The 25,858-nt window shown below is 51.1% G+C and overlaps 1 protein-coding gene and 2 long non-coding RNA genes across 14 annotated transcripts; 2 read left to right on the plus strand and 1 right to left on the minus strand.

Annotated features, from left to right (window-relative positions):
• The first annotated feature begins 917 nt into the window (after positions 1-917).
• On the plus strand, positions 918-3,961 carry LOC143259180 (uncharacterized). The gene is made up of 2 exons (XR_013033009.1): positions 918-1,461; positions 3,412-3,961. It is a non-coding gene; the product is annotated as an uncharacterized LOC143259180 (long non-coding RNA).
• LOC143259179 (uncharacterized) lies at positions 1,995-3,448 on the minus strand. 4 transcript variants are annotated; one of them, XR_013033005.1, is made up of 5 exons: positions 3,330-3,448; positions 3,103-3,271; positions 2,896-3,034; positions 2,774-2,822; positions 1,995-2,694 (listed from the first exon to the last, which is right to left on the minus strand). It is a non-coding gene; the product is annotated as an uncharacterized LOC143259179 (long non-coding RNA). The 4 variants fall into 4 exon arrangements; XR_013033006.1 differs by having other exon boundaries at positions 1,995-2,435; positions 2,517-2,694; positions 3,103-3,416; XR_013033004.1 differs by having other exon boundaries at positions 3,103-3,416.
• A 226-nt stretch (positions 3,962-4,187) lies between the features above and the next one.
• Positions 4,188-24,602, plus strand: LOC117222062 (uncharacterized). 9 transcript variants are annotated; one of them, XM_076520356.1, is made up of 11 exons: positions 4,188-4,334; positions 4,654-4,749; positions 5,147-6,540; positions 8,485-8,732; positions 10,446-10,613; positions 12,921-13,013; positions 14,463-14,568; positions 14,977-15,166; positions 15,474-15,681; positions 20,173-20,254; positions 21,314-21,565. In XM_076520356.1, the coding sequence occupies exons 4-11, from the start codon at positions 8,580-8,582 to the stop codon at positions 21,418-21,420; spliced, it is 1,107 nt and encodes a 368-aa protein (XP_076376471.1). In that variant the 5' UTR covers positions 4,188-4,334; positions 4,654-4,749; positions 5,147-6,540; positions 8,485-8,579; the 3' UTR covers positions 21,421-21,565. The 9 variants fall into 9 exon arrangements, with proteins under 9 accessions (XP_076376471.1, XP_076376473.1, XP_076376474.1 ...); XM_076520358.1 differs by having other exon boundaries at positions 5,147-5,380; positions 5,449-8,732; XM_076520359.1 differs by having other exon boundaries at positions 5,147-5,380.
• Positions 24,603-25,858: the final 1,256 nt, after the last annotated feature.

Genomic DNA, 25,858 nt, shown 5'->3' on the forward strand with positions numbered 1-25,858 from the left:
GAACCGACGAAAAAATGTAAACCGATATCTTAGTATCTTAGTACTAAGTAAACTATAGATTAATTTTTGTTCGAGGCTAAAATTTCCTTTTTTTTCAACACTCCCTAATATTATTATTGTCTGTTCGACCTAATATAACAAGTATACCTGTAAATAGGATAACTGTTTAGAATTACGTCCTCTTTACCAACTTTACTTTTTTTTTTTCTTAACGTCTTTGCTGTATTATATCGTTATTATTATTAATTAATCGCCGTAATTAATGTTTTTGAATTATCCTGCAGTGCACGCTGCATGTGGCGCCTCTGTCGAAGAAAATATGAAGCTCCGTTCCGATATCCGTACAGCGCCAATCGATGCAGTGACAAAAGGCTCAAACTGTTAGCCAAATTATCGGCGATAGATTTTGGCTACCGGTTTCTGCGTTTTTCCGCTAGATGGGGGGCAAACACCGTCTGTTGTGGCGTACGCCCGTACAAGCGGCACACAGCGCCACCTACAACTTAGTAACTAGCTGTTGCTGCGCAAACCACTGGACTCTCTCACAGTCTAATAGCAACCTCCCAAGAGTAAAGACGTACAAATAGTCTAAAGACGTACGCATAAAGTTAAATAAAACACATTACAAGTTAGCCAAATTAACTGTTTCCTTTATTACCGAAAAGCCATCGTCCCCAGTTCTCAGAGAATCCAGTTTAAGAGAACATAATACCAAGCAAACCGCCACACTGTCGAGTAAATAAAGTTCTCCTTGTACAGATCAACACCTCGAATTCATTTTGCAAACTCGCATACTCGAAACATCCGATACGTTTTACGTTCAACGTTTCGCATCTGTTAGTGCACAGCACTAATGTCTTTATGACACGGACGTGCCTAGCCGGCTATTTTTTGAGCTTAGGTTTTTGGGACTTCGCTTCTCTCGGCCTCGATGGCCGGGACGAGTCATAAAGAAGGAAAAGTTCCGAAGGGTCAGCCTGACATTGTATTATGACGGTGATGCCTGGAGGAACTTTCCTGCCTTTGCCGGGGCGATGCGGACGTGTGCTTTGGAACGGACTCGCTGATTGACTATTGCCACAAAAAAAAAATCGGGCAGGGCCAATCGGCGAATATTGGAGGTGCGTTGGAGGGATGGCAATCTTTATTTTATACCGTCCACATATATAGCGTCATAATTCGTCGCTATTACTGACGACGCTGTGACGCCCCAACACAGCATCGATAACGGTTATTTCAAACGAATGTAGAGAATTATGAACTTGACACAAGGAACATAAGGCCGATAAAAGAAATTGCATATATAACCATTGATTATGAAAGTGGTACAATTCCAATTTCCATAGACAGGTGGCGGGTTAGTGGCCACCGGTGGCTTCACAATTGTTACTATTTTAGGTTACTTATTTTATTTTCCTCCAACAATGGATAATTTCATATTCACATCGGATAGTGATATAGGTAAGAAGAAATAGTAAATCAATGTTATGACAATTGAGAATATTTATTTTATTTTCAATAAATTTACATAGAAATAAGACCCATGAATATAAACAAAAGAATAACGAACTGTGATATAGAAGAATCAAGAAGTGCATTTTGCGCGCGTTTCTCCCCACCCCACGACCCTCGCGCGTTTCTCTCCACCCCACGAGCCTCGCGCGGCGCGCCCCCCCTCCGCCCTCGCCATTTCGCGCGGCGCGCCCCCCATTCCCCTTGCCTTTCGCGCGGCGCGCCCCTCATTCCCCTCGCCTTTGCGCGGCGCGCCCCCCCATGCCCCTTGCGGCGCCCCCCCAGCGCGCGTTTTTCGCGTGAAACCCCCCCCACAACGCCGCATGCGCGGCGACCCCCCCCCTCCCCCCTCGTTCGGCGACCCCCCCCCCCCACGCCTTGTGACAACCCCCCCCCCCCCCCCCTCCCCCCAACCCACCTTAAATCTTGTCATTGCGCGGCTTGAGATGACGTTTGGGAGGAGGTATTAATGATAATACTAATTAGCTATTAAACTATATAATAATCAAATGTGTGTGCATCATATCAAATACATCAATTATATCCTCTTACAATTTATACAAACACGTATCTAGAATCGGAGATGTAGTCAAACTAGGAATTTTCAATTCAAAGTAACCCATTATAACCTAGCAATACAAATTTATTAAGTCAACCGAAAAGTAATCAAAATCTTTCCTTGTCTTCTAAAAAAAATACATTTATTTATTAAACAAATCATACATTTTAATCAACTAAATAATTTACACCATTTTTCAAACACCTTTTACCACCATAGAAGCAGTTCTTGGATTCTTGGACATATCATATGTCCGGCTATTGGAAACGACGTCCAGACAATCTGGACGCCAACCCTGGTCACGTCCGTGTCATAACTGCTCGCAAAAACTCCTCGTGTTTGTTCCTTCACGATGGAACAACATCTGCCAACATTCAATTTTATCCAAACCAAACAAACTGGACTTGCACCGCTTTCAAAACAAACGCTCCATATTTATTCTTACAGAAACTAGCTCCACTGTCTTCTTCCCTACAAGTCTCCCCGATACATCTTTTTCTTTTTCTTATTTATGCAAAGTCTACCCTACTTTCTTCCCATCTTTCAACTTTCAACCATAAATCTTCCTTCGCATCATTCGCTTTGCATCATCCACTTCACAGCATCTAATTGCCGAGAGTCCACTGCGGAATTCAGAAAACTATAATCGTACCATACCTTTCAAATCACATTTATATTCACAAACATTTATCATACGCATACTTATTCTTCTTTAGGAATAGTTCATCAAAACTATCTTCATTTCACCAATCTGTAATAGAAAACAACCTTCACCATTCATCTATTCGATTAAACTCATCTTAATATTAATCATTGCAACATACCTGGCTAATGCATTTCCTAAACTCTCTGCATTTTTATTCATCTAAACTTCTTCTTGGTTCGTCCAACGCGAAAATTCCGTAATCTTTACAAAAAACTCTCCGCTATGGCAAGTCTTATAATTATAAAGGCTGGTGGAACCTGAAATTAGCATTCTAGAAATCAACCAATTTACTTTACTGTTTTCTGCTTAACGATACTTTACCCACCGTCCAGCACTCCAGCGACCCCTCTTAATAAATTTATATTCTTATATCTTAATGGTTTACTTTCAATTCATAGTTTTATTACGTCTCTCATCATAGATTTCGGTACAAAAATTCAACAATAATATTTATGTATCGATAGTCGAAAGTCCTTCTGTACTGTCTGTTCGACCTAATATAACAAGTATACCTGTAAATAGGATAACTCTTTAGAATTACGTCCTCTTTACCTGCTTCTTTTAACGTCTTTGCTATATTATATCGTTATTATTAATGAATCGCCATAATTATTGTTTTTTGGTTATCCTGCAGTACACGCTGCATGTGGCGCCTCTGTCGAAGAAAAGATGAAGCTCCGTTCCGATATCCGTACAGCGCCAATCGATGCAGTGACAAAAGGCTCAAACTGTTAGCCAAATTATCGGCGATAAATTTTGGCTACCGGTTTCAGCGTTTTCCCGCTAGATGGGGCAAACACCGTCTGTCGAGTAAATATAGTTCTCCTGTACAAATCGACACCTCGAATTCATTTTGCAAACTCGCATACTCGAATCCCCCGATACGTTTAACGTTCAACGTTTCGCATCGATAACGGTTATTCCAAACGAATGTAGAGAATTATGAACTTGACACAAGGAACATGAAACCGGTAAAAGAAATTGCGTAACCATTGATTATGAAAGTGGTACAAGTCCAATTTCCATAGACAGGTGGCGGGGTTAGTGGCCACCGGTGGCTTTGCAATTGTTACTATTTTAGGTTACTTATTTTATTTTTCTCCAACAATGGATAATTTCATATTCACATCGGATAGTGATATAGGTAAGAAGAAATAGTAAATCAATGTTATGACAATTGAGAATATTTATTTTATTTTCAATAAATTTACATAGAAATAAGACCCATGAATATAAACAAAAGAATAACGAACTATGATATAGAAGGATCAAGGAGTGCATTTTGCGCGCGTTTCTCCCCCCCCGCGCTGTGCGCCGCCACCCCCCCCCCCCACCTGCAATATCGATAATTTAGCTAGCAGTTTGAGCCTTTTGTCACTGCATCGATTGGCGCTGTACGGATATCGGAACGGAGCTTCATCTTTTCTTCGACAGAGGCGCCACATGCAGCGTGTACTGCAGGATAACCAAAAACCGTTAATTATGGCAAAATTAAGGCATTAAAAATTAAATCAAGGGCATGGAACTGTTCGGGAGAATCTGCTGCATCGATATCGTGTAAGAAAACCCAAACTACGGTAGCGTTAAGTATAATTACTCGACATAACAATGAAACAACCTTGAACGAGCAATTAATTGCGTTTGGCTTTTGAATAAATTTTGCGATCGTACGTATCTAGTTTTGAAAACGTTATCGTATCTTGTTAAAACGTTTGAAAAAAAGAAACAGTTGAGGAAAGTTTGTACGAAAACAATTGATGGAAAATTTCCCAATAACGGTTGACACACTTGAAAAATGTACTTTACAGCCATCGGCTCGTTGTAATTTTCAATTTCATACGTGTTATGGAACGATTGGGTTTTTTTCGAATTATAGATCATTAAAATGTAACAATTGTGTACACATCGATTGCTGGGATCTCGCTACGCGGTGGTTCCTGCGATTGGAGTCCCGAAGGAAAGTCAAGTCAAGGTAGAAGCGATTTTTCGGCGTAGGGTGTGTATTTCCTTTATTATTTGTCGGCACACGCGCGTGCGAATACATCGGAAGGTCGTCGGATTTTCGACTCGATGCGACGCATCTACGGTTTATCGCGTTGCGTGACGGTCGGTGCTGCACCGAGCACTACGAACGCATTTTTGTTGTTGTTCGTTAACGGGCAACCTTCGGGCTGACGGCCACGCGCGAAAGGTCAGTGGCACGCGATCGCACGCAACGTTTGTTGAAGTTTACGCTGCTAACGCCTGTGGACGGTGTGCACACGCTTCGGACACGAGATCTCCCAATTATTTTCAAGAGTTTCTTTGTAGCGTGTTCGTTGCAGCGTTGGTCGCCGCTGTTGGAAATAATCCGACTTCTTTCGAAACAGAAATCCTAATAACTGCATCGAATATCTGCGATCTACGGGGGCGATCGGTCGCCGGTATCTTCCGGTCCGAGGATAGTCGCGTCCAACGCCGCCTTGTTAAAAAATCGGGACTTTGCTCCCGACGGATCCGGGTCGGAACGACGGAGACGGAGACGGGACGACGGGATAGGCAGGGGGTGCCTATCGGTAAGCACTTATCTTCGGAACCATCGAGGAGCACGTTCCTTGCGTTCGGTAAGAAATTTTAACATATATTTATCGCGCGTCGATATTTACTCGAGTGCTTAAATATCGATTAAAAGAGAACACAGAATATTGATCGAGAATAAAATTGAAAGAAGGATGTTGGAAAACAAACAAACTTTCCGTCAGCGCGCACCGACGGTGATGTAAACTGTATATCAAAGATACCGCGATATACCATCGCCGATGTCGTGGGAACACATCGTGCTCCGACCGTTAGCGATCCTTGTACCGCGTGTATAATGTAAGACGCGACGAATGACCGTCTCTGATTAGTGGAGAAGACCGCACCAAAAAAGGTATATAAGCAGGCAATTTTCAGTTGTCGTAAGTAAAATAAATCTTTTTAAGAAAAAGAATTAATATCATATTCATTTGTGTGTGTGTGTGAGAAATAATCCCAATAAAGGGAATAACGCTTGTATTTAACGGATTACCATTAGAATGCTCCGTTACGAGTCGGACGCGACGAGGCGCAACAACCCTGAGAGCCGTTATCATGGCAGGACCCAGGACTCGCGTGGCAATCGTAGCGTGCTTGCAGCGTGGAACATGCCCGTGGAAGAGGAACGATGGTCTTGGGAAGGAGGATGAGCGAGGAGGGAACGCGGGTCGGAGGATCGGCTCGAAACCGATCGCGTGTAAATCGTGTTAGTCTAAACCGCCGTTGGCCGGCCAGCCTCGTAATTTTTCGCGCCGCGCGTCGGTCGAGGGTGCTGCTGCCGTATTCCCTCGACGACGGCCCTGGTCACGAGCCAGCGGTAGTCGAAGGTCGAGCAGCGTATGTCGTATACGCCGTGGTGCATGTAACTGGTACGTAGCGTGTTGTACGTCGCTTCGTGTGGCGTGGTTTGGCGTGGCGTGGCGTGGCGTGGCGTCGCGCGGCGGTGGGATGCGCTGGTATGCCGGGGAAAATCGACGTCGGCAACCAGAACAGGGTGGCTGACTCGAAGCCAGGGATTCACGGGGCGGTTGCCAGTCGCGTGCTCTCATAGTCGGGCGAGCAGCTTTTGCATGGACGTAATCGGTTTACGTTCGAACATTTTCGCGAGTTCCTGCACCGTCGACTCGCTGCTCGAGCGGCCTGCTCGCAGCCGGCGCGTCCCAGTCCCGATCTCGGTCCCGGCGACACGCAAGACTTCCGTCGCATCGTGAGTATTAAACTTCGCGTTACTTTTTGCCGAACAACGTCGAACGCGACGGACCAACGGAATCCGTTTGGACGCGCGGCCGAACGACGAGCTTTCGGGCGATGGATCCCTTTCCCGGTTACGTCGATAGCATTTCGAAAAAACGCCGATACCGAAAGGAACTTGTTCGGTATCCGAGACTTCTTCGAAAGACACGCGGTGCTCGACTCGTTGTCGTCCGTCGATGCAATTTTAATGGCGCGAGCTGCGCATCTTTGGCTACGGAGCTTTCGATCCAGCGTCTTCGACCGTTCTCAATTTCTTCTCATCTTTCTGTCGTGTCGAGCTTCGCTCGCTCAAATTTGCCGTAAAAGCATAAAATCCGCAGTTTGCCGCGAGTTCCTACAGAATTTTGCCGAGGGTACGCAGCATCGAACGCGTTGGCAATCGAATATAATATCGGGCAATGTTTTCGAGAGCGGTGTAAGATTTTCATTAAACCTGCACGGGGCGCGGAGTTCGGATGCCGCGCGACGATGGTTTTTCATTATCAAAATGAAATTCGCGAAGCATCCCGTAACAATGTCGTAGCCAGCGGATAAAAAGATATCGATGGAATTATGCAGGCATGCCCGGAAGTCTTTCCATTCTGCCTGGAAGCCATTCGCATTCCCTGCGTCGCGAGTCGGCGTCGTCTTCGTCGGCGACGGCGGCGGTGTCGGTGTTGCGGAATATCCTGTTGTTCGTTTCGCGAACACATTTTTATGGATAAATCGATAGGCGAACTTTCGTGTTTTCACGTACTTTTATATTATTCATGGTACTGTAACGCGTTACTATAGTTTGATGGTTCTGTAACGAACCGAAGCTTTATCGACCTGACGACGACGACGACGACGGTTTGTCGGTGATCGGGCGATACCGTTCGATTAAAGACAAATATCCCGCGAATCTAGCACCCGAAATATCCGTGGTCATTGTAGGACGCTTGAAACGTTCGTACGCGGCCTTCGTCCGAAAGTTGAATCATCGTTCAAGGGTATCGCGCGTCCGATAAAGTAACCTGCGCCGGAGCCGTTTAATGTGTAATTCGAGGAAAAATACGGTGCTCGAGAGAGAAAATGATCCGTCTCGGTGCGAATTATGAAATAAAAATGAGCCACCGACGCGAACCAACGCTCGCGGAAACTAGGTGTGCCGCTCGAGGGAGGAAAGTCTCGGAGGGTTGATTGATCTCCGCGGTTCTCTGGAAAGAGGTTCGTGCAAACGAGATGTTCCCGTTCCCGACCAGCCGACGACGACGACGACGGGACGCGATGGCCTGTACGAACTGTCGCGCTTCCTTCGACCAGGATAATATCTTGTTAAATCGATAACAGATGATAACGCTGCCTCCTCGAGCGACACGAACCACGAACTTGTTAAACCGACGTTCGATATTTTCGCCGACCGCGACCGCCTAAAAACGCGATCGAGATCCTCCAGGTTTTTAAACGCCGAGATACATCGACAGAGAGAGAGAGAGAGAGAGACAGAGAGTTTTCTTTCGTGCGAACGGCCAACGTAATTTACGACTCTCGTTCGACGAAGCTATTTTTGAGTCGATCTTTTCCAGACTTTAACGTCGCACGTGTCGTAGAGTTTCCCTTTCCGAGTCCTCGATAGCAAACAAAGACCGTCGTAAATTAAGGGACTGTCCGACGGTTACTCGAGACGGACGCATCGATCTTTCGCCAAGTGGGTCCGACGCGGATGGCCCGAAGGAAAGTCCCACGGCATCCCCTTCCATCGCCTCGCCGTTCCACGAGCGTCGCTCGAGTACGATCCGTCGCGAGATAGGAGATAGGCGAGGAGAGAGTGAGAGAAAGAGAGAAAAGGGAGAAGAGTTCCACTCGAAGAGAAACACAACCAGGCTCGTACTTTTCCCGGCCACTTCTAACCGTGCAACATCCATTTGATTTTCAGAAGGTCCGCTCCACGTGCTCGCTCTCGTACTCGCACTCGGGATCCAGGCAGCATGCCCGTGATTTGTTCGTCCTTTTATTAAGAGGAGGACCGAGATGGCGCAGGAAATCCCGGAGACGACGTATGTACCGGAAGTCGCGAAGGACGCGAGAAAGGAGCGGGAAAGGCGGACCGTTCAAGACGGGACGGCGCTCTGGAAGCGGCGAAAGGAGGAGCTGGAACGTCGGAAGCACCGTGAACAGCGTGAAGTATGCGTCGTAAACGGGCCTGTTGTGCTCGTCCGAGCCCGGTCCGCCCTTCGCTGACCACGTTTTACCTTTATTTCCGCCGCGCTATGCCGCGCCGCGTCGGTATCGTTCCCGTTGATCGGATAAAGATCGTCGGCCCGTCCGCCGTGTCGCCTCCAAACACCCTCGGCCCTCGCGTTTACGACAGCTTCCGTACTTTTGGAACTGTACCCCCGTACCCGTCGATTTACGAGTGCGTGCAAGAGATTTCCGTCGGTCCGAGCATCGTTTCGAACGCTGTCCGTCGAATATCGGACGATTTCGAGCGATATCACCGTTCTCGCTCGAACGATTTAGCTCGAGAATTTCCTCCTCGAATCCGTTTCGGCGACGCGAAGCGCGCGCGTTTCTTCTTTTTCGCGCCGATTTCCGATTTTCTCCACGATTCGTGGAACTTTCGACGAACGTTGATCCAGGGGGCGCCGTCGACCGCGCTTCGGCCCATCCGAGGAGGCGAGCAAGTCCGGATTCCGTTTTCTCTTGCTCGGTAGCTATTTACCTACGCGGGTTCCCTAACGATTTCGTCGAGAGCCGTACCATTAACGGCGCGGCACGGCTGTAAATACCGCGTGTGTGCTCTCGTTGCGTCGCTCTAAGAAACATTTCGCTAATGAGCGGAAGCGCTTCCAAGTTTCCACGTTGAACGATGGCGTCGTCGCGCGGGTCTGTCTATTTGTTGCGTCGGATGTCCGTTTCGCAGCGATCGAATCGACGCCTGCTCGCTCGAGTTAATAGAGGTACCGCGATAAGATAAACAAGGAAAATTCTAGATGTCCGACCAACGGCGCGTTCCTCGTTGTCGGAAATGGATAAGATAAGATTCGCGAAAGTTTCAAAGATCGACATTTTCTTAAATGGTTCTGCTAGAACGAAGGACCAAATTGGAAAGATTCGCGCCGAGTTCACAGTTTTTTAACCGACTGTTTCTTCGCGAACGATTAGTAATTTAAGAGTACGAACACGAAACGATCCTTGAACCAAGTTTCTCCCGGTGTCGAACGAAAGTTGCAACTTGACCCAGTTTCGTGGAGCATTCTGCGAGGAAGGACGAGTCGAACCGCGAGTCAAGGACGAGTAAAAGTTCTCTGCATCGTCGTTCGCCGACTCGATGCGCGTCGGTTAATTAAACGTAAACTCGAAAATTCGATCGTTCGACCAAAAGTCACGGAGCGTTCCATAACGAAGGTGGACGTTGTTCGCCGAAGCGTTCTCACGCACGCGGTTTCGCGATGCGCTTTCTCGAGGAGCAGTGTCGTACAACGAAGAAACGGCGGCTGGTCGAATCTTTCGGGGGACTTTGAGCATCCTCGACGAAGGAGGGCCTCGTCTCGGATCGCTTCGCTCTCGAAAACTGTCCGGACAATGGAGCCTCGATAAGCGCGTGGTAGGATCGATACTCGTCGCGTCGGACAGATTTCTCATTCGCGCGCACAGTGTTTTTCATCGCGTCCCGTCTCCGTCGTTTCGATCGCGTATTTTGAAAAAGGAATCGAACGAATCGACTCCGCGCTTCCAGCGGAGACTTTGCGCCGCGCCGGATTAATTCCGTTCGAATCCGCTCCGAATCCGCTACGAATCCGCTTCGAATCGAGTTTCGTGGCAAGCAGAATATTCTCGAGCGTGAAAGTCAGGCTCGCGCGGAACCGTCCCCACAGTTTCATTTTTTGATTACAGCTCCAGCAAATCTTGGAGAATTATTCGCCGTGGGGTAAGCCGGGGGGTGGCGCGCCATGCGCGGCAACCCTTCGAAAGAAGAACGTTCCGCTGGAGCCGATCGAGGCGATAGAGTCCCTGGTTCGCCCGGAGTCTCTGGAGCAAGGGAGGTGTCGGAATTTCGGCCAGGTAACGCGTTTCAAGCAGTTCGTACGATATTCTCCGGTTTCGCGAACGCGCGAGAAAACACGAAACTGGAAGCGTAATTTTACATTCCGTAAAACGATCTGTCCGATTTTAAAATCAGAATTTCTTCTCTACTCGATGCGTCGTCTTCGACGTTACGGCATTCGGATCGATCCGGATCGAGCAACGGTCGATCGAGAGTGTCGAGCGATTCGAGCGTCGCTCGTCGCGATCCATATTTTTCCTTCGATCGTATCACCGAAAGCGTCGGCTGCCGCGCGCGTTTGTTTTTCCTCTCCATCGGAAAAATCCTTGGATAGCGCGGAGATCGAATGGACGAATTTTCCATGCGCACAGTGCGGTAAATATCGAACAAACGGCGTTCGGCTTTTTTTTCTACCACAAGTGCTCGGAGAGCTCGTCCGAACGCGACGCGACGACCATTAAAAATCCGGCCTACGCTGTTGCACCGTAAAAACTCGCGCGACAAAGGAGAGAATTTCTTCCCGAATTGGATGTTGTTCGTTCGTTTTTGGTTCAATTATCGGGTCGTTCGACCGAGAGGGCGTTAAATTGAAAATACGCGAATCCGGTTCGCTCGATGCTACGGCTCGCGATGCGATCGCGCTAAATCGTGTTAAATCGCGTTGGATCGCGCTCGATCGCCGCGTTATTTCGATCAATCGTTCGATCGTGCCCAACCAATTGATTTCTATTTCTCGGCGCGCGCGCCGAAAAACTTTCCGTTAATCGATTTTCCGCGTTACAAATTTGTACGGGGAGGTGCTGGCCATCGATCGATAATTACCGCGTCTCTCCCGTTATTTCACTCCCGTTATTTAACTTCCGTTATTTAACTCCCGTTATTTAAGCCCCGTTATTGCTCGATCCGGGGAACGCGAAGCCGCGATGCTGCAAACGTTTCGAAATGCGTTCTCGCGGCCGAAGCTCGATTATACGGATCCAGAGATCGGAGAAGAGCGCGTACGCGTTTGGGTGGTGTCGGGGCAGGACCGTTGTCGGCGATCGGTTGCGCGAAATAATAAATGGGAAATAGCAAGTAGAAAGGCGAGAGGCGGCGCGACGGGGATATCGAAGGTTGCTCTCGGAATTAGGCCGGGCCGACGCGGCGCGGCGTGTAATTCGCGGGGAAGGATGTCGTTCCGGGCCTTGTTATCCTGGCAGTTACGAGGACTGTTATCGTCGTAAAGAAGCCTCCAGCTATCGGCCGATAATAACCGTGCAAACGTTTGCCCTCGGTATATTGGCTCGGGATCCGTGGTTCGAGAGCCGGTTGCGGAGACGATTTGCAATTCAAAGTTCGAAAAGATTGTGTGCCGCCTCGAGCTCTCGGTATACATACCTAGCTCCGCGTCCTCGAAATCGCCGGTTTGTTTATTTTAAGACGGCGAAGCAGCGTCGCGGCGGTACAACGAAAATAGGCCGATGCGTGACGATGCGATTGGTGCGTGTACGAAACGGCTGGAATTCTTCGTTGGATCCGTTGCGTTACGTTGCTTCGCGCGTAACCTCGGCCCGCAAAGAACGAAGCGCTTTCCATTTTTCGGAGCCCCTGATTCGGTTTTTGTTACCGCGGACGCTCGTTTGCGCGCCAGCGACCGGTACTTTGCGAACGCACAAATTTTCGCTCGGTTATTCGTAGTTGGCAGTCTGCCGAGGTCAACCCGTGTCACACCCGGGGCAAAGACGACGCGACGCGACACATCGAGGCCCGTCGCGACAAAAGCGAGCGGAAGGAGGTGCCGGCGACCCTGGGCCTCGTCGTCGGTTACTCGGCCGATCGGATTCGACGATATCGGCCCTCGTTAACGTCTCTGCCCCGAGCTGGTCGACGCGAAACTCTTCCTCCGACCTCTTGGAATATGTATTACCGCGGCGATATCGACCCGGCGCGCGTCGACGTTCTTTCGCGTACAAAAAAAATCGGTCGGTTCATTAACGAACTTCCCGAGCGATTGTTCCGACGACGTTTCTTCGATCGGCCGGTAATTCGGTTGTTTCTCGATTAGTAGCGGCGCTGCTCGATCTCTCGCCGCGACTTCTTTTCTAATTGAAATTTAACTTCTCGACTCTCGACTCCAAGCTTTCGTCGTTCGTGGCTCGAACTCGTCGAGCGTGTCGTCGCGATCGCGAGTCGCCTAACGATCGTTTCGTTCGTTCAACCGTTCTTTCGTCGATCGGCCCGCGCCTCTACGTAAAAATAGAAGCAGAGGTGCTCCTCGCGCTTCGCGGAAGTGGCAAACGAACCCCGGAGAAGCTGTTTAATGTGCTGCGACGTCCTCTGCTTAGCTGACGGCCCTCTGGCCTTGGGGTCGACCCGGTCCTGGCGGAGTTCCTTGGAGGGATCCAAAATTGCTGGGGGCGCGATTCCTCGAGTCTTTGGTACGCGCCGCTGTCCGATGCGTCGAGCACGATCGTCGTTGAACGATCCAGCTTGCTAGTGTCTTGTCTTAGCGCGTCCTTCGCACTTTAGACGTAGTTTGCTCGGTACGTAGAGTACGTTTAAGATCGTTGTCTTTGGAATGTACCTGGCCGAGATCGCCGATGGGAAGAGGCGACCGATTTGTCCGTCGAGTTCGAAAGTCTAGCGGATCGCTCGGCTATCCAATCTCCGGTCAAGGTTGCGTCGAGGTTCCACGACGCGATCCCCCGAGAGCGTCCCGACTCTGGATCCGCTTCGACGGCGTTTGACCCTTAACGTTTAATCGACCGATGCAGCATGCAGCATGCAGCGCGTAACCGTGCCGCGTTGCTGCGTAATCGAACGATCTTTCCCGGCCAGCATCCACGGCCGGAAAGTTTAAACCGATATTTATTACAACGTTCCACTTCGGGCAAGTTTGCTGCTCGGCAACGGCCGCTACCGAGCCCCCCCAGTCATCGGTCTCCTTCAGACTTTTCGGGCTCGCGCATCGCGCTTCGTCTCTTCTCGTTATCGTTCGTGTCCTCGCCCCCGTTCACCCTCGTCTCGTTCTCTCCCCTCCTCTCCCCTCCCCCACCCTTTTTGACAGCGATACGAGACGCGAATTAATGGCGGACGGATTTATGGATCGTTTTCTTGTTTTTCTTCGTAATAAACCGCGAGGCCCCGGACCCGGCTAACCAGCTAACTGGAACGACGTTGACGAATGAACCCAGGCCGGGTGTTAACTCCGAGACCAGACTACCCGAGTCCTAAGTGATTACCGATTAACCACTGATAAATTCTTCCGCGACGGCCCTCGGTACCACTACCCTATCCTCCCTCCCTTCCGGCCTCTCTTCGCGCATAGAGTAGCTTTTCTTCGATCTATAATCTATCCTCGGGTACGATTATCTTCGTCGACCGGCTGCCAGACGAGCTTCGAGTTGCTCGAGGATGCCGCGACGGAGATTACTATGAGAGAGAGACCGATGGAACCGGACGATAGTTTCGTCAGGGTCCGGGCAACCGTCGATCGAGATAGAAGTCTAATTTCGGTTCGATCACGGCCCACGGGCGAACGGGGACGACGGGGTAGCCTCGTCGCGGTTCGGTCGGAGTCTTCGCCGATAAACACCCTGTCCAGTCTTCGTCGTCCTCGGGACGACTCGTTGTACCGATGTTTCGGTAACGAGCGTTTCTCGGCAATCGTTTCGCTGGCTTCGCCAGGCTTCGCGAGATTTTGCTCGCTGGATGAATTTTCGACGCTGTAGCATAGGTAGAGAAGACACGCTGCTGTCTGCCGGCACGCAACGCACGAATCCAAGGAACGAGATTATCGACAGCTTCCGCTCGGCCTAATCGAGTCAGCGTACTCTGCGCGTCCCCCACCAGTTGCTCGCGTCTGGTTACATTGTACGATGTTGCAGGGATGGACGAGCGATGCGACGATCGAGAGGATCCATCGGAAGCATATTAATCCCATGGACGTCACGGATACAAACAGGTTCTTCGATGACAAAGGGACGATGTCGGGTAAGCCCGCTATACGTGCTCGTTGATCCGCGGCTTTGACAGTTCCACGGTGGACGAGCTCCTGCGGAGGCTTTCCGGTGCCGAGTGTCCCTTAAGGACGTTCATCGGGATAAACGCTAAACGCTAAACGATAAACGGTAAACTGTAAACGGTAAACGGTAAACGATAAACGATAGACGATATGGGAAATAATAGTACCGTTGGTCCGACGAACAACCGACTCGTACTACTTTCTTGGCTAGAAATTACAAACGACCGGCTCGTTCTACACGTTTTCCAAACGACCGAGCCTTACTATTTGCCCGATTAATAATGGTATACTCGTATGGGGCTGGCGTGTCCGCGCAGCGCCCGTCGCAAGATCGTCGCAAGCTCGTCGCTCGGTTAACGGATTAATTCGTTTCGCAGGTGTCGCCTCAGGTATGCCGCCAGTGGAGGAACCGATGCGCCGATACAACGATGAAGTTCAGGTGTACGAGTTGACCGGGGGCGTGGAATTGGTGCCGCTTTTGACCAGCAGGCGTTATTACTCGCAGCAGCCACAAAGCACTCGTTACGTCGCGACGGACGCTACGCGGCCTGGATACACGATAGAGCCGTACGTATCGTATGTGAAATGAAATTTCAATTCCTCTCGGCGCGGTCTTTGTTTTCGCTCGTCTCTGCCTCACCCGCCGTTCTTTCATCTCTCTCTCTCTCTCTCTCTCTCTCTCTCTCTCTCTCTCTCTTTCTTTCTCTCTCTCCCAGCTTCCCTCGCTTCCGATCGTTTCGTGCGTCCCTCGACACGTTTCACACGTACCTAACTGCAGCTACGGCCCCTGGAATTGCGAAATGTTTCGCGTTGGATTTCACCGGGTTCGCTGAATTTTTTTGGAAACTAGTTAATAATAAGACGGCGTGTACAGCTTTTGCAGGTCGAAGAACGGAAGATGGAACCGAGTACTTTTCGCTGGAACTTTACTCTGCCGGATCGATCCGTTTTCGGTGGTGTATGATCGCTGTATCGAACGGTCGAGATCGTTCGAGGGAAAGCTTCGACGAAACGAACAGAGGGCTCCTGGATTTCCTTCGAAGCTAGAGGGGAACCATCGAATCGGGTTCGCGATGTTCGAGGTTTAGGAAATTTCGATTCGATGTCCGATCGTCGCGGAAACTTTCGGTTATGCCTTCGGACGACTTATCGATACCATTGTCGCGTTGCCTATAGTCCTCGCTGTTTCCAAACGTTCCTAAAATCTGAAACGAAGAGGAGGCTGCGAATCAATTTCTAGGACGAGTCGGTTCGTGCTAGTTTGCATTTTCGGTTTCGCCGGTAATCGGAGCAAATTTCGAAGATGTTTCTTACTGTTTTCCGCGGCGCAAAAAGTTCGAGCAGCTTCGAGGTAATGCTCGAGGTTTCTTTCAGCCGGGAAATGGGCCGATAACGATATGAAAACGCAACGAACCGTGCGCCTGCAAATAGAAGCGGGGTCTTGTTCGCGTCGTCCCGGTGCTCCAAGACGGTGCGGCGAGAAAGGGGAACGACGGAGATGGCTGACGACGCTGTAACGCCGTAACAACGTTGCGGATAATCGGCCCGTTGACCCGATCTCCCGCGATCCCGACGACTTCGGCCGGGGAGAGATGCGCGCGGCACCCTTTTCGCAGAGACGCGCCCCTTTCCCTCCGAATGTTTGTCAACGTTGGAGTCTGTCGGTCCGTGTGCTCGTCAACGCGGTTTCTCCGACGGGCCGCACGACCCCTTCGAAGGCCGCTTCGGGTAATTACGCGCTGAAAAATCGTTCGGGACGGTTGCCTCGTCGAGCGTTGTCTCTCGCGCCGCTCGCGTTCCTTTTACTTTTCCCGCCCACTTTGAAAGATTGCTTCTCTTCCTCCGGCGCTGGCTCGATGCTGGAAAGAAGAAAAAAAGAGTGAGACGAGAGGAATTCGCTGCAAGGGCGCTCGGTATTATCTTTTTGGACGCGCGATGCGCTCCGAAGAAAAGCTCGACGCTTCGGCTCCGCTCGCGAGCCTTCCGTGTTGTTTTCGGCGATCCCTGCGAAACGTCCGCGAGTCGATCCTCGTACGCCGCGTCCCGCTTTTCCCAGGCACGTCCTGTAACGCGAATTCTAACGCTCGCGATCGCGCAGCCCAACGCGACGTCGCCCAGCGAGAGGAAAACAATTTTTCTCGTTGGCACGGTCGGCGGCAGTGTGTCTTGAATTTCCTCCCGCGGGCCAGTCGATAATCGAGGATGATTAATTGCCGCGCGTTCCACGAGCGTCCGAGCATATTATAAACAAGGTAACAGCCACGACCGGCGACGGTCGCTTCGTACAGAATTCCATTAAACGGTATCAAAGTGTCCTCGATTATGCGTCAGCCTGCCGGTGTTCGGCACGGCACGGCACGGCACGGCACGGCGCGACAGCGGCCAATATCGTCGCGCACTCTCGCACGCGTGCTCGACGGGCGCGACTTTAAGCGCAACGAAACGACAAAACGACCGGTTAATATGCTAATGACCGATGACATCGTTATCGGATACGCGATACCAGCGGCGCGAGAACTTGTTTCGACGGTGGATCGATGCGCGTGGTACGGGACGATCGATGATCGAACGCGAATAGATACGAGTCGAATCGGCTTCGCGGACCGTCGAAACGCGGACCGAATTCTAATTTCCAGCGATCTCCTCGACGTTTAATTTTCATCATGTTTTTATTGTCGGGAGACGTTTTTCCTGTTCCGAGTCGGCAGTTCCCTAATCTTTTAATCGTCGAACATCTGCCGCTGCCGAGTCTCGCGAACGCTCGCTCCAATTCGCGTCACCTCCCTCTGCTCCAACGAACGAACGCTTTCTTTCGAGAACGTTCCTCGAGAAAAGAATAGACCTTCGGACGAGACGATGCACAGCGGTCTTATTTCCAGCGACTTCTCGCTTCGTTCAGCCCCGGGCCGAGGAAAACTCGTTCCCACCCCGTTCCCACCGCGGCAGAATACCACGGCTCTTTCCAACGATCTCGATCCGAATCCCTTGCAAATCATCGGAGGACGAACTCTGGTCGACACCGGACCGCTTCACAATTTTGTCCCGTTCAACTTGTTGCAGCCGCGGAAACGTTAATTGTCCGTACACCCCGTTACACGTCGCGTCGGATCGTTGGAAATTTGATCGAATCGTCGGCTCGATCGATCGGTCGAATCGCTTCATTTTCCCAGACTTTCCTGGAGTTCGATTAATATTAATTCGCGCTTTCGTCTCGCGTTCCGGTTCGTTCGAAATCGTTAATTGGCATTTCGTCGGCATCGCAATCCGTTCCAATGTTACGAAGAGCGAGACGAGAGAGAACCAGATTCTCGTCGAAACTCCTCCAGTATTTTCTGTGCGTAACGCGCCGCTTAAGCGGCCTTATTAAGGGGTAAACACCCTTGGCAGACTGCGACTCCGGTGTACGTGTCCCCGAGGCAGCGACCCGCTTATCCGTTCTTACGCGTTTTCGGGCTGCCTCGACTCTCGGGGCGTGCACGCCCGTACCCGGCCGAATTATTTCTCTCGCGAAACTCGATCCCCCCGTAATCCGAGCAGATTTTTGTAATTTCACCGTTTAAAAGTTACTCTTTTCACCCCGGCGAGGCGGGGCGAGGCGGCTGCTGCGCTTCGGAGTAAACTTCGGACCGGTTCAACACGACGATTCCTATTGTGGCCGAAGAACGGAAGGGATCGTATTTCTCTTGGGAAGCTACGATTCGCGCGTCCCGTAATACGCGGTATTATTCGAAGCGTTCGCGGTTAATCCGTGCTTTTCACGCAAAAGCGGTTCTTTTCGCTTCGCGGTGAAATCTCGGAAGACGCGAGGAACCCACGCGATCGTTATTATTCGGTCATTTGAAATTCAAATTTCGGACGAGTTTGTTACTCGTACTCGAGCCTGGCTTCACTTTTAACGAACGTACCGTCGTACGTTTCGTTTGCAAAGTTCTTTAAAGGATCTTTATCTCCCCGTTTCCTCTTCCTTGGGAACGGTCGCGGCCCGAGCATGTAGGAAATAGCGACAAAGATGAAGACGAAGACGAGCGTCCCGCGTGTACTTGGGCGTAAGCGTCGGAATTCCGTGCGTCGTTCTGTCGCAGCTCGGTTTATCCCGGGCATCGTTTTCCGCGAGCCAAAGTTGACCTCGTTTATTCGGTTATCCGTGAAGGAACATCGGTGAAAGGTTCGTAGAAGCGTACCGCGCTCGGATAATATTCGCATAAAAATGCGAGCGGAACGGTGAAACAACCGAGCAATAATTCTCCCCGGGCGATAGAAGTTCGCCGGTGCGGCGGCGGAAGTCGGTCCGCTCCGATGGAAGCGTGGCAACAAGTACCCGCGAACGCGTTTTCCCCTCCACACGTATTCCCATCGTAAAAGGTATCTTTCCCGTTTTCCAGACGGAGGTGTTCCCTGCGCCTCCGATGTATTTCGACGCTCTGGCGCGAGCGCGAACGCGTTTCATCGAGATGCCGAGGAAACTTTTCGAACGCGACGAGCCGATAAAAGTTTTATAGTTCGCGGCAAGTTTATTGGCCGGATGGAAAAACCACGTTGGCTGCTTGTTAAAGAAAAATTACACCGCGGGCGCGCGCGCGCGCGCGCGCTCCCGTTTCCTCGATTAGCGCCGCCTCGCGTCGTCGCGGAAAAGAGGCAACGCGGAATTACAGAGCTCTCCGCGCGAGACCCGATCGCTCGATCGAATCGTGTTACGTACAAGTTTACGTTTACATACGAGTCGAACGAACGCGAAGAAACCTTGCGCTCGCGGTCTCGATCCGGCCCGACCAACGTCTAATAGAGGTTCGGAATACCCGGACCTAACCGGATCGTTTTCGAATCGTTTCCAAAGGCGGACGCTCGAATCTACCGAGCCGAACGGGGATGAAAAAAGGCAACGATGCGAGTTAATGTTTTTCCCTCGATTACCGTTGAACACGTTGCACCGTAGAGGGTTAAATCGAAGCAATTCCGGGGCGTCGCAGCTGTTACCGTAAGTTTTCATACGCATCGTAACGAGTGTCGCGGTCATTTTGCCTGCCTCGCGGGAATTACAAGTTATTGTTCGCATATTTATACCGGAAAGGGGCTTTGCCTTTGTGTTCCCATCCCGGATGAAAGGTTCGCGCGGCCTGCGATATAGCGCGAGCTGCAATTTCGCCCGGGCGTTCCCGGAGCGCGCGCCGAGCAATTACAGACTGCAATTTCAGCCGTTTTTGATCAGGCATTCGACGATGTCTAGCCGAACGTCTCGGGTGCGCGAAAAATCTCCGTGCGCGCGGTTCCTCGCTCCTTTAAATCGCCGATTTAATCGTAACCGCGCGCGGTTACGTCGCGACCCGATCGGTGCTCGAATTATTTCGCTTTACTCCGGCCGGAGCTTTCTCGAGTTCGAGTCGCGCGCGCGCGCACCCTCTTCGGTCCAGTTTCGTTTCATTTCCGTCCACGTCGTCTCTCGGCAGCAATTTTTAGCCGAATTCGCTCGCGGACGAAGGCACGATCGATGCAACGGCTGCACGTTTAAGTACGGCCGCGAGGCGAGATGCTGTTGGACGCGCACAGAGGTCGATTCACGCCGCTTTTGTCGGCAGATTACGAAGACTGGGGATCGGGAATCGCGAGTACATCGCCGAGCTCGTCGAGCAAATGCGACGGAAACGGGAGCACGCATTGGTAAGTGAAGGACGATCACGATGAATCGCGTAACACCTTACCTAGCCCGACCGGTAATAGCATCGATCGCGGTGCCGTGCCGCCGACGCGATCCTCTCCGTGCCGAACACGCTGTCGGGGCAGAGTCTCGGTTAGATGCGCGCCGAGTTACCTGCAGGCGCGCCGCTTGGTCCGATTAAATAATAACGCGGTGAACCCGAAAGCGATCGCTTCGATTTCAGCCGGGTCGGCGGCAACGATTCACCCCCGATCCTTCGAATCGATCACGATCTCCTTCGAACCGGTGCTTATATTTTATCGGAACGGACGATAATATTTTCTCGAACCTTGTCTGCTCGCGAATTAATCGGGACGCTAACGTTCGACGATCGCACCACCCTCCCGAAATCGCTGAAATCCAACGAGCAATTTGCCCGATATCGAACCAGGTGTGTTTCTCGTTTGAACGATCGAGTTTGTATTTCCGTATTTGTTTCGTTGTTTCGACGCGCCATCTTCCCGCGGTCGCTTCATCGGAGAATATCGCGCGCAAGAATGTATCCGAATAACGGGGATAGAATTACGATCGGAATTCCGACGGCGGCGGCGACGGCGGCGATTTTCCGCGCGCGGGCATTAGGAGAAACTTGAAATTATCTTCGTCTCGGATTGAATTTTCCCGGTCCCGAGATTAAGATCGAAGACCGCGGGGATTCGTCGCGCTAACGAACCGACCGGGCCGGGCCGAGCTCGCGCGCGTACCCGAAGACAAACCCGTCAAATTAATTGAAACTAAGTTTCTCATCGAATGAGGAAAGCTGCTTCGCTGTTTGAATAATGATATTGAAACAATTTCCGGCAAATAACAGCCGGGCTTTGTCATTACGCGCTCGCAGCTCAGACGTCGCGTCGCGGCGAACGAGTAGTAACGGTTCCGTTTGATCAGGACTTTCAATTACTCCTCGCGGGGTGGGCGGAAGCCTACGGTTCTCCTCCAAGTATGCAATTAACTCTAGAGCATGCAGACACAGGGGGATAGGAGGTCACGCGGCGTGTATTCAGGCCAGATTCTCGTTCCAGGAGGAACGACGGATGGAACAAGAGAGCTGTCGCAGGCACTTCGACACCTGGAGGAGGCTCTGGGGTCGGCCGGGTCATGGCGCCCCCATGGATCATGCCCATCGTAACAATCTATACAACATTCTCTACCGTCCGGTCATCTATTGAATTTCCGTCTCGTACTTGCCACGGTGCTTACCACGCTGTTCCGCCCGCGGACCGGAAGCGAAGCCTTTGCTGCCACCTGGACGCGCCCTACCGCTCCCCACGATCGCAGCGAATTTACCGTACAGGGTGCTGCCTCGCGATCGCGTCGACACCCGGAAAGGGGCGGATTCGAAGAAACTTTTTCCCAAGCGAAACTCCAATCCACGCGGCTTTCTTTACGAGTTATGTTATAGTTATATTATAGTTATATAGAAACGGCGAGACGAACGAGAGGTGAGACACGGCCGAGCTCTCCTCTCGTCGATTACTCGTAAACAAAGACGCGGATCGCATTTGCGCCGAGGTAAAAATTACTTGGAATCACCTTGCGGGAGCCTCGCCCTGTATAAAGACGCGGAAAGCGAATACGGTTTCGAGCAGGATGGGACAGTGGCAGAGAAAAGGAGAGAAAGAGGGAAAGAGAGAGCTCGCCCTTTCGGACAGATAAGAAACTTGGAATAACGAAGCACGGCGAGCCGAGAACCAGCGTGAGATGGATTGTTACGAAATCGTTCGAGTCGTTTCTCGATGAAACGTCGAAAGGAACGAGAAGCCTGGAGAAGTTGCGCGGTTGGGAGCCGGAAGTGATGTAACAGGTGATGTAACTTCCGTAGAGGAAAGATGAAAATGGCGGATCGTCGACGATTCGAAACAGCTCGGGCTGTATAATTAATCGACGGTTTTGCATAAAAAGAGAGCGAGAGGGAAGAGGTAGCGCGTCGACGGCGAAGCGAGGCGAGGCGAGGCGAGGCGAGTTGCGAGTTGCGAGTTGCGAGTGGAAGTTGAGAACGAGAACGAGTATCGGGTTCGTAGGTGGATACGACGCGACGAGCACTCGTTAAAATATTTTTCTTCTGCTCGAACCTAGTTTAAACGGCGCTTGATAGTCTACCGAGTCGGTCGCGCTTCGAGTCCTCGTTGTAGCTACAGCTGTCGGAGCTGGCAAGTTCGCCTCGCGTATCTTGGAATCGCTTTCGAACCGTTTATGGAATAATTAGGGGTGCCCGCGACCCGTATCGCACCCAAAGTGCTCCGCCTTCTCGCGGTCGATTCAGCCAGCCTTTCGATTCAGCGCCTCGAAATTTCGCTCAACTTTCAGCCATCGGCGGTCCATCGAATCATCTTTTTTTCCAAGATATTTGCTCGATGTTTCGATCGATTCGTTGACTCTCTATTAGGCGCGTTGAACCGACCTCGCGACGGCGGATTTTATGCGTTCGCTGGACAAACATTCCAAGCGAATAAATCAAATCCCGAAGGTCGAGCGTCGCGTTCGCTTTTCGAAACTTTTTAATCCTATATATGTATATACAATATAGGTATATGTATAGCCACCGAATTACATCGTTTGTACAGGGTACCGATTTACCGGTTGGGCATAACGCGGGCGTTTCGCGTGCCGCCAGATTTTATAACCGAGCAAAACAGAGCCGCGGAATACGATCGAACACGATGTAAGCCAGAGGTTACATTCGAGAGAAAATCCGAGACGATTCGGTCAGAGAATCTCCATAGGAATCGGTCCACGATTTCGATCAAAGTCTGCCCGTCGACGTCGATCGCGCCTGTAGTCGTAGCTCGGCTGGTCGCACACGGAAACGCGAAGCAGACTGAAACGTCACGTACCATTTTTATTTCTACGTAGTTCAAAACAACGCCTCCGCCGAGAGACAATCGTAAAGCAAGCAAGAATAGCAGTGGGGCGGCTCGGTCATGACTGGAATCGCGACGACGCGATTCTTGCTCGAGGACAACGGGGGAACGGAAACGAGCGATGTCTTTCTCTTTCTCGAGGGGGAGAAAGAGGCGGTGGAGGAAAAGAATCGTGGCACGACCAAGTTCCGAGAAGCTACCGCGTTTAATAAACGGATCGCTTTGTCATCGACGCGCGACGATTCGATCCGACAGGGAACAATCGACAGATTCGGATCTATTTTTTGCTAATCTTATCCTCGACGATGAGAGTAGTCGGGTTAGAAAATCATAGTTCCGTGATACGAGCTTCGTTCGGACGCCTACCTCTCGGCGAACCTAACGATGGAACCAAGGGGGCAATCTCTTTCTCGTGCCATTGGCGACTAATTATTTATTTAATCGATAATCGTAAATTCTACGCTCGTTCACTAATTTCTCACTCTCGATAATGCTTCGCCGCTGTCTCGCGATCGAAAGTCTTTTTCGCGTCTTACCTCGCATATATTTATTCCGATCGCCCACGCACTCGTTCGCATACGCACTCGTTCGCACACGGATTCACGGTGAACGCAGCTTGCATCGTCACCTCCCAGCACTCGCGCTCCAAGGTGTTGATCCATCCTAGAAGAGAACAAAACGGAGAGACACGCCGCGTCGGGGCCGAAGCGTTCGCGATGTCGCGTGCCACGCCGAAGAAAGAGCGGGCACGCGTCTGAACGCTGCTGCTGCCTCCCTCCCGCGCGTGCCTACGATTTGTTTTCGGCTCTAATATCCCCGAGAAAGGTTCTATGGAAATTGCTTTTATCGAAAATGGAATTCCGTCGTTGCCGCGACGACCGAACGACCGCAGACTCGCGTGTCGCTGCCACGTATACATGGTACCGCGCGCGCCAATTTTTCCGGTTTTTGCCGGACCGAACGCGACTCGTTGCAAACCTTTATATTTCTCGATATTTTTCTCTTTGCCGGCGCGGCGAAGCGAGCGAGCGGGCGAAACCGCGACCAAGCTCGGATCGAATTCGCGACTCGACGAGCTTTCGATTTCCCTTCGAAAACGTTCGAAGGACTCGAAACGCTCCCGAACCTTTCTTCGGTTTGTACTTCCGCGAGTCGTTTTCCCGGTTCTTTGGCCGATCCGAAAATCGTCGTCGCGTCGCGCGTTTCGAACGCCAACGGAGCATCGTCGGGGGCCGCTCGGAACCGGCGCATTGGTACGTCCGATTCGCGAGAGCAAAGTTGCGAATTCATTTTGTTAGATTTGTAATGCGACGAGCGAGAAAGCCGATCCGTTTCCGAACGATTCGGCGAGATATCGTCGTCGATGCAAGCTACTTTAAAAGCGCACGTTTAATTATCTTTAAGGGTTAAGAATATCGTAGGAACACTCAATAAAGAAATTTCATCTCGATCCGAGTTTTGTTAACCCAATCCTCCGGTAGTCGAGCAATTACTTCGGATAATCCGAACGACTCTTTCGCCGACGATTAATCATGGGAGATGCTTGTCCTCGAACGACGAAAAACGATCGGAAAACGGTCGTCGCGTCGCGTTGCGTCGCGTCGCGTGTCGCATGAATGGAAATCGATGGAATCCCTTGGAAGACGCGAACGAAAACTCGACGGAGGAGCTGAATGGGTCGTCGGAAAGTGGCTTTCAGAAATGTTTCCTGCAGCCTGCCGATCGTTTTCGTGGTCCATGCGGCTTCTCGGGTAGCGCATTTCCAAGGGAACGGTGCGAAAATAGCGCGAGTAACGCGAATAACGCGAGCGTTACGCGTTTCCGTAAGTAATATCGTGGAACAACGCGAGACGAGTGGTACGAAGCGAATCTGCGAACGGTAGAAAAAAAACGCGAGAGAGGATCCGAGAGAGGGAGAGAATTCGGCTCAGAAGTCTGACAGCGGTGTTTGGCGGGGTACCGTTCCATAGGAAACGACGGCGTTGTTCGTTTCTCGGTACAACGAAGCGGACGTCCGCGCATGGCCGGACACGCGATAACAACATACTCTCGGGAGAACGGCGCAGTTTTCAAAGAGATTGAAATCTCCGGAATTGCGAAGAATATTAATTCGACTAGCGTGAGAAGAATATGGAGGAAACCGGAGCGGCACGATGCCAGCGACTCGGGCACGGTCAAACGTGGCCGAACGAAAGTTTCTCGAGCGGTGCGCGCGCGCGCGCGCGCCACCCTGAGAAGGGAACCGTATCGGAGATTGCACGCTCCGAGCTCCGAGCTCCGAGCTTCTCGTTTTCCCGCGACAAACACCGATCGCGAACTTCTCCAGCTTGCCACCTTCCGAAGTATTCGGAACTATCGGACACTCGCGGGAGATGAACTTATACGGCCGACGGATGTCCGGAAATCACGACGCGGTTAGAAATTGATTTAAAAGTCGACGCAAAAGTTTGTTCGAGCGTTCGAGAGACTTTAAAGAAAAGTTTCGTTTCGTTGCGTTCAAGCTTTTTTGTTCACCATTGTTTTTCACCGCGACGCATTTCTCTTTCTCCGCGATCTTTCATTCGATTCTCGATATCGTCGCTCTTCTCGGGCAATATTTACCGGTCCGCCTCTCTCGGCTAATCGACTCGTCGATCGACGCGTTTTTCTCGCGCTTCCGTCGAATCGAACGAGGCGCGAACGAAGAAGAGGCATCGTTCTCGCGAA

Source organism: Megalopta genalis, chromosome 3, assembly GCF_051020955.1.
Source record: "Megalopta genalis isolate 19385.01 chromosome 3, iyMegGena1_principal, whole genome shotgun sequence".
Taxonomy (NCBI): Eukaryota; Metazoa; Arthropoda; class Insecta; order Hymenoptera; family Halictidae; genus Megalopta; species Megalopta genalis.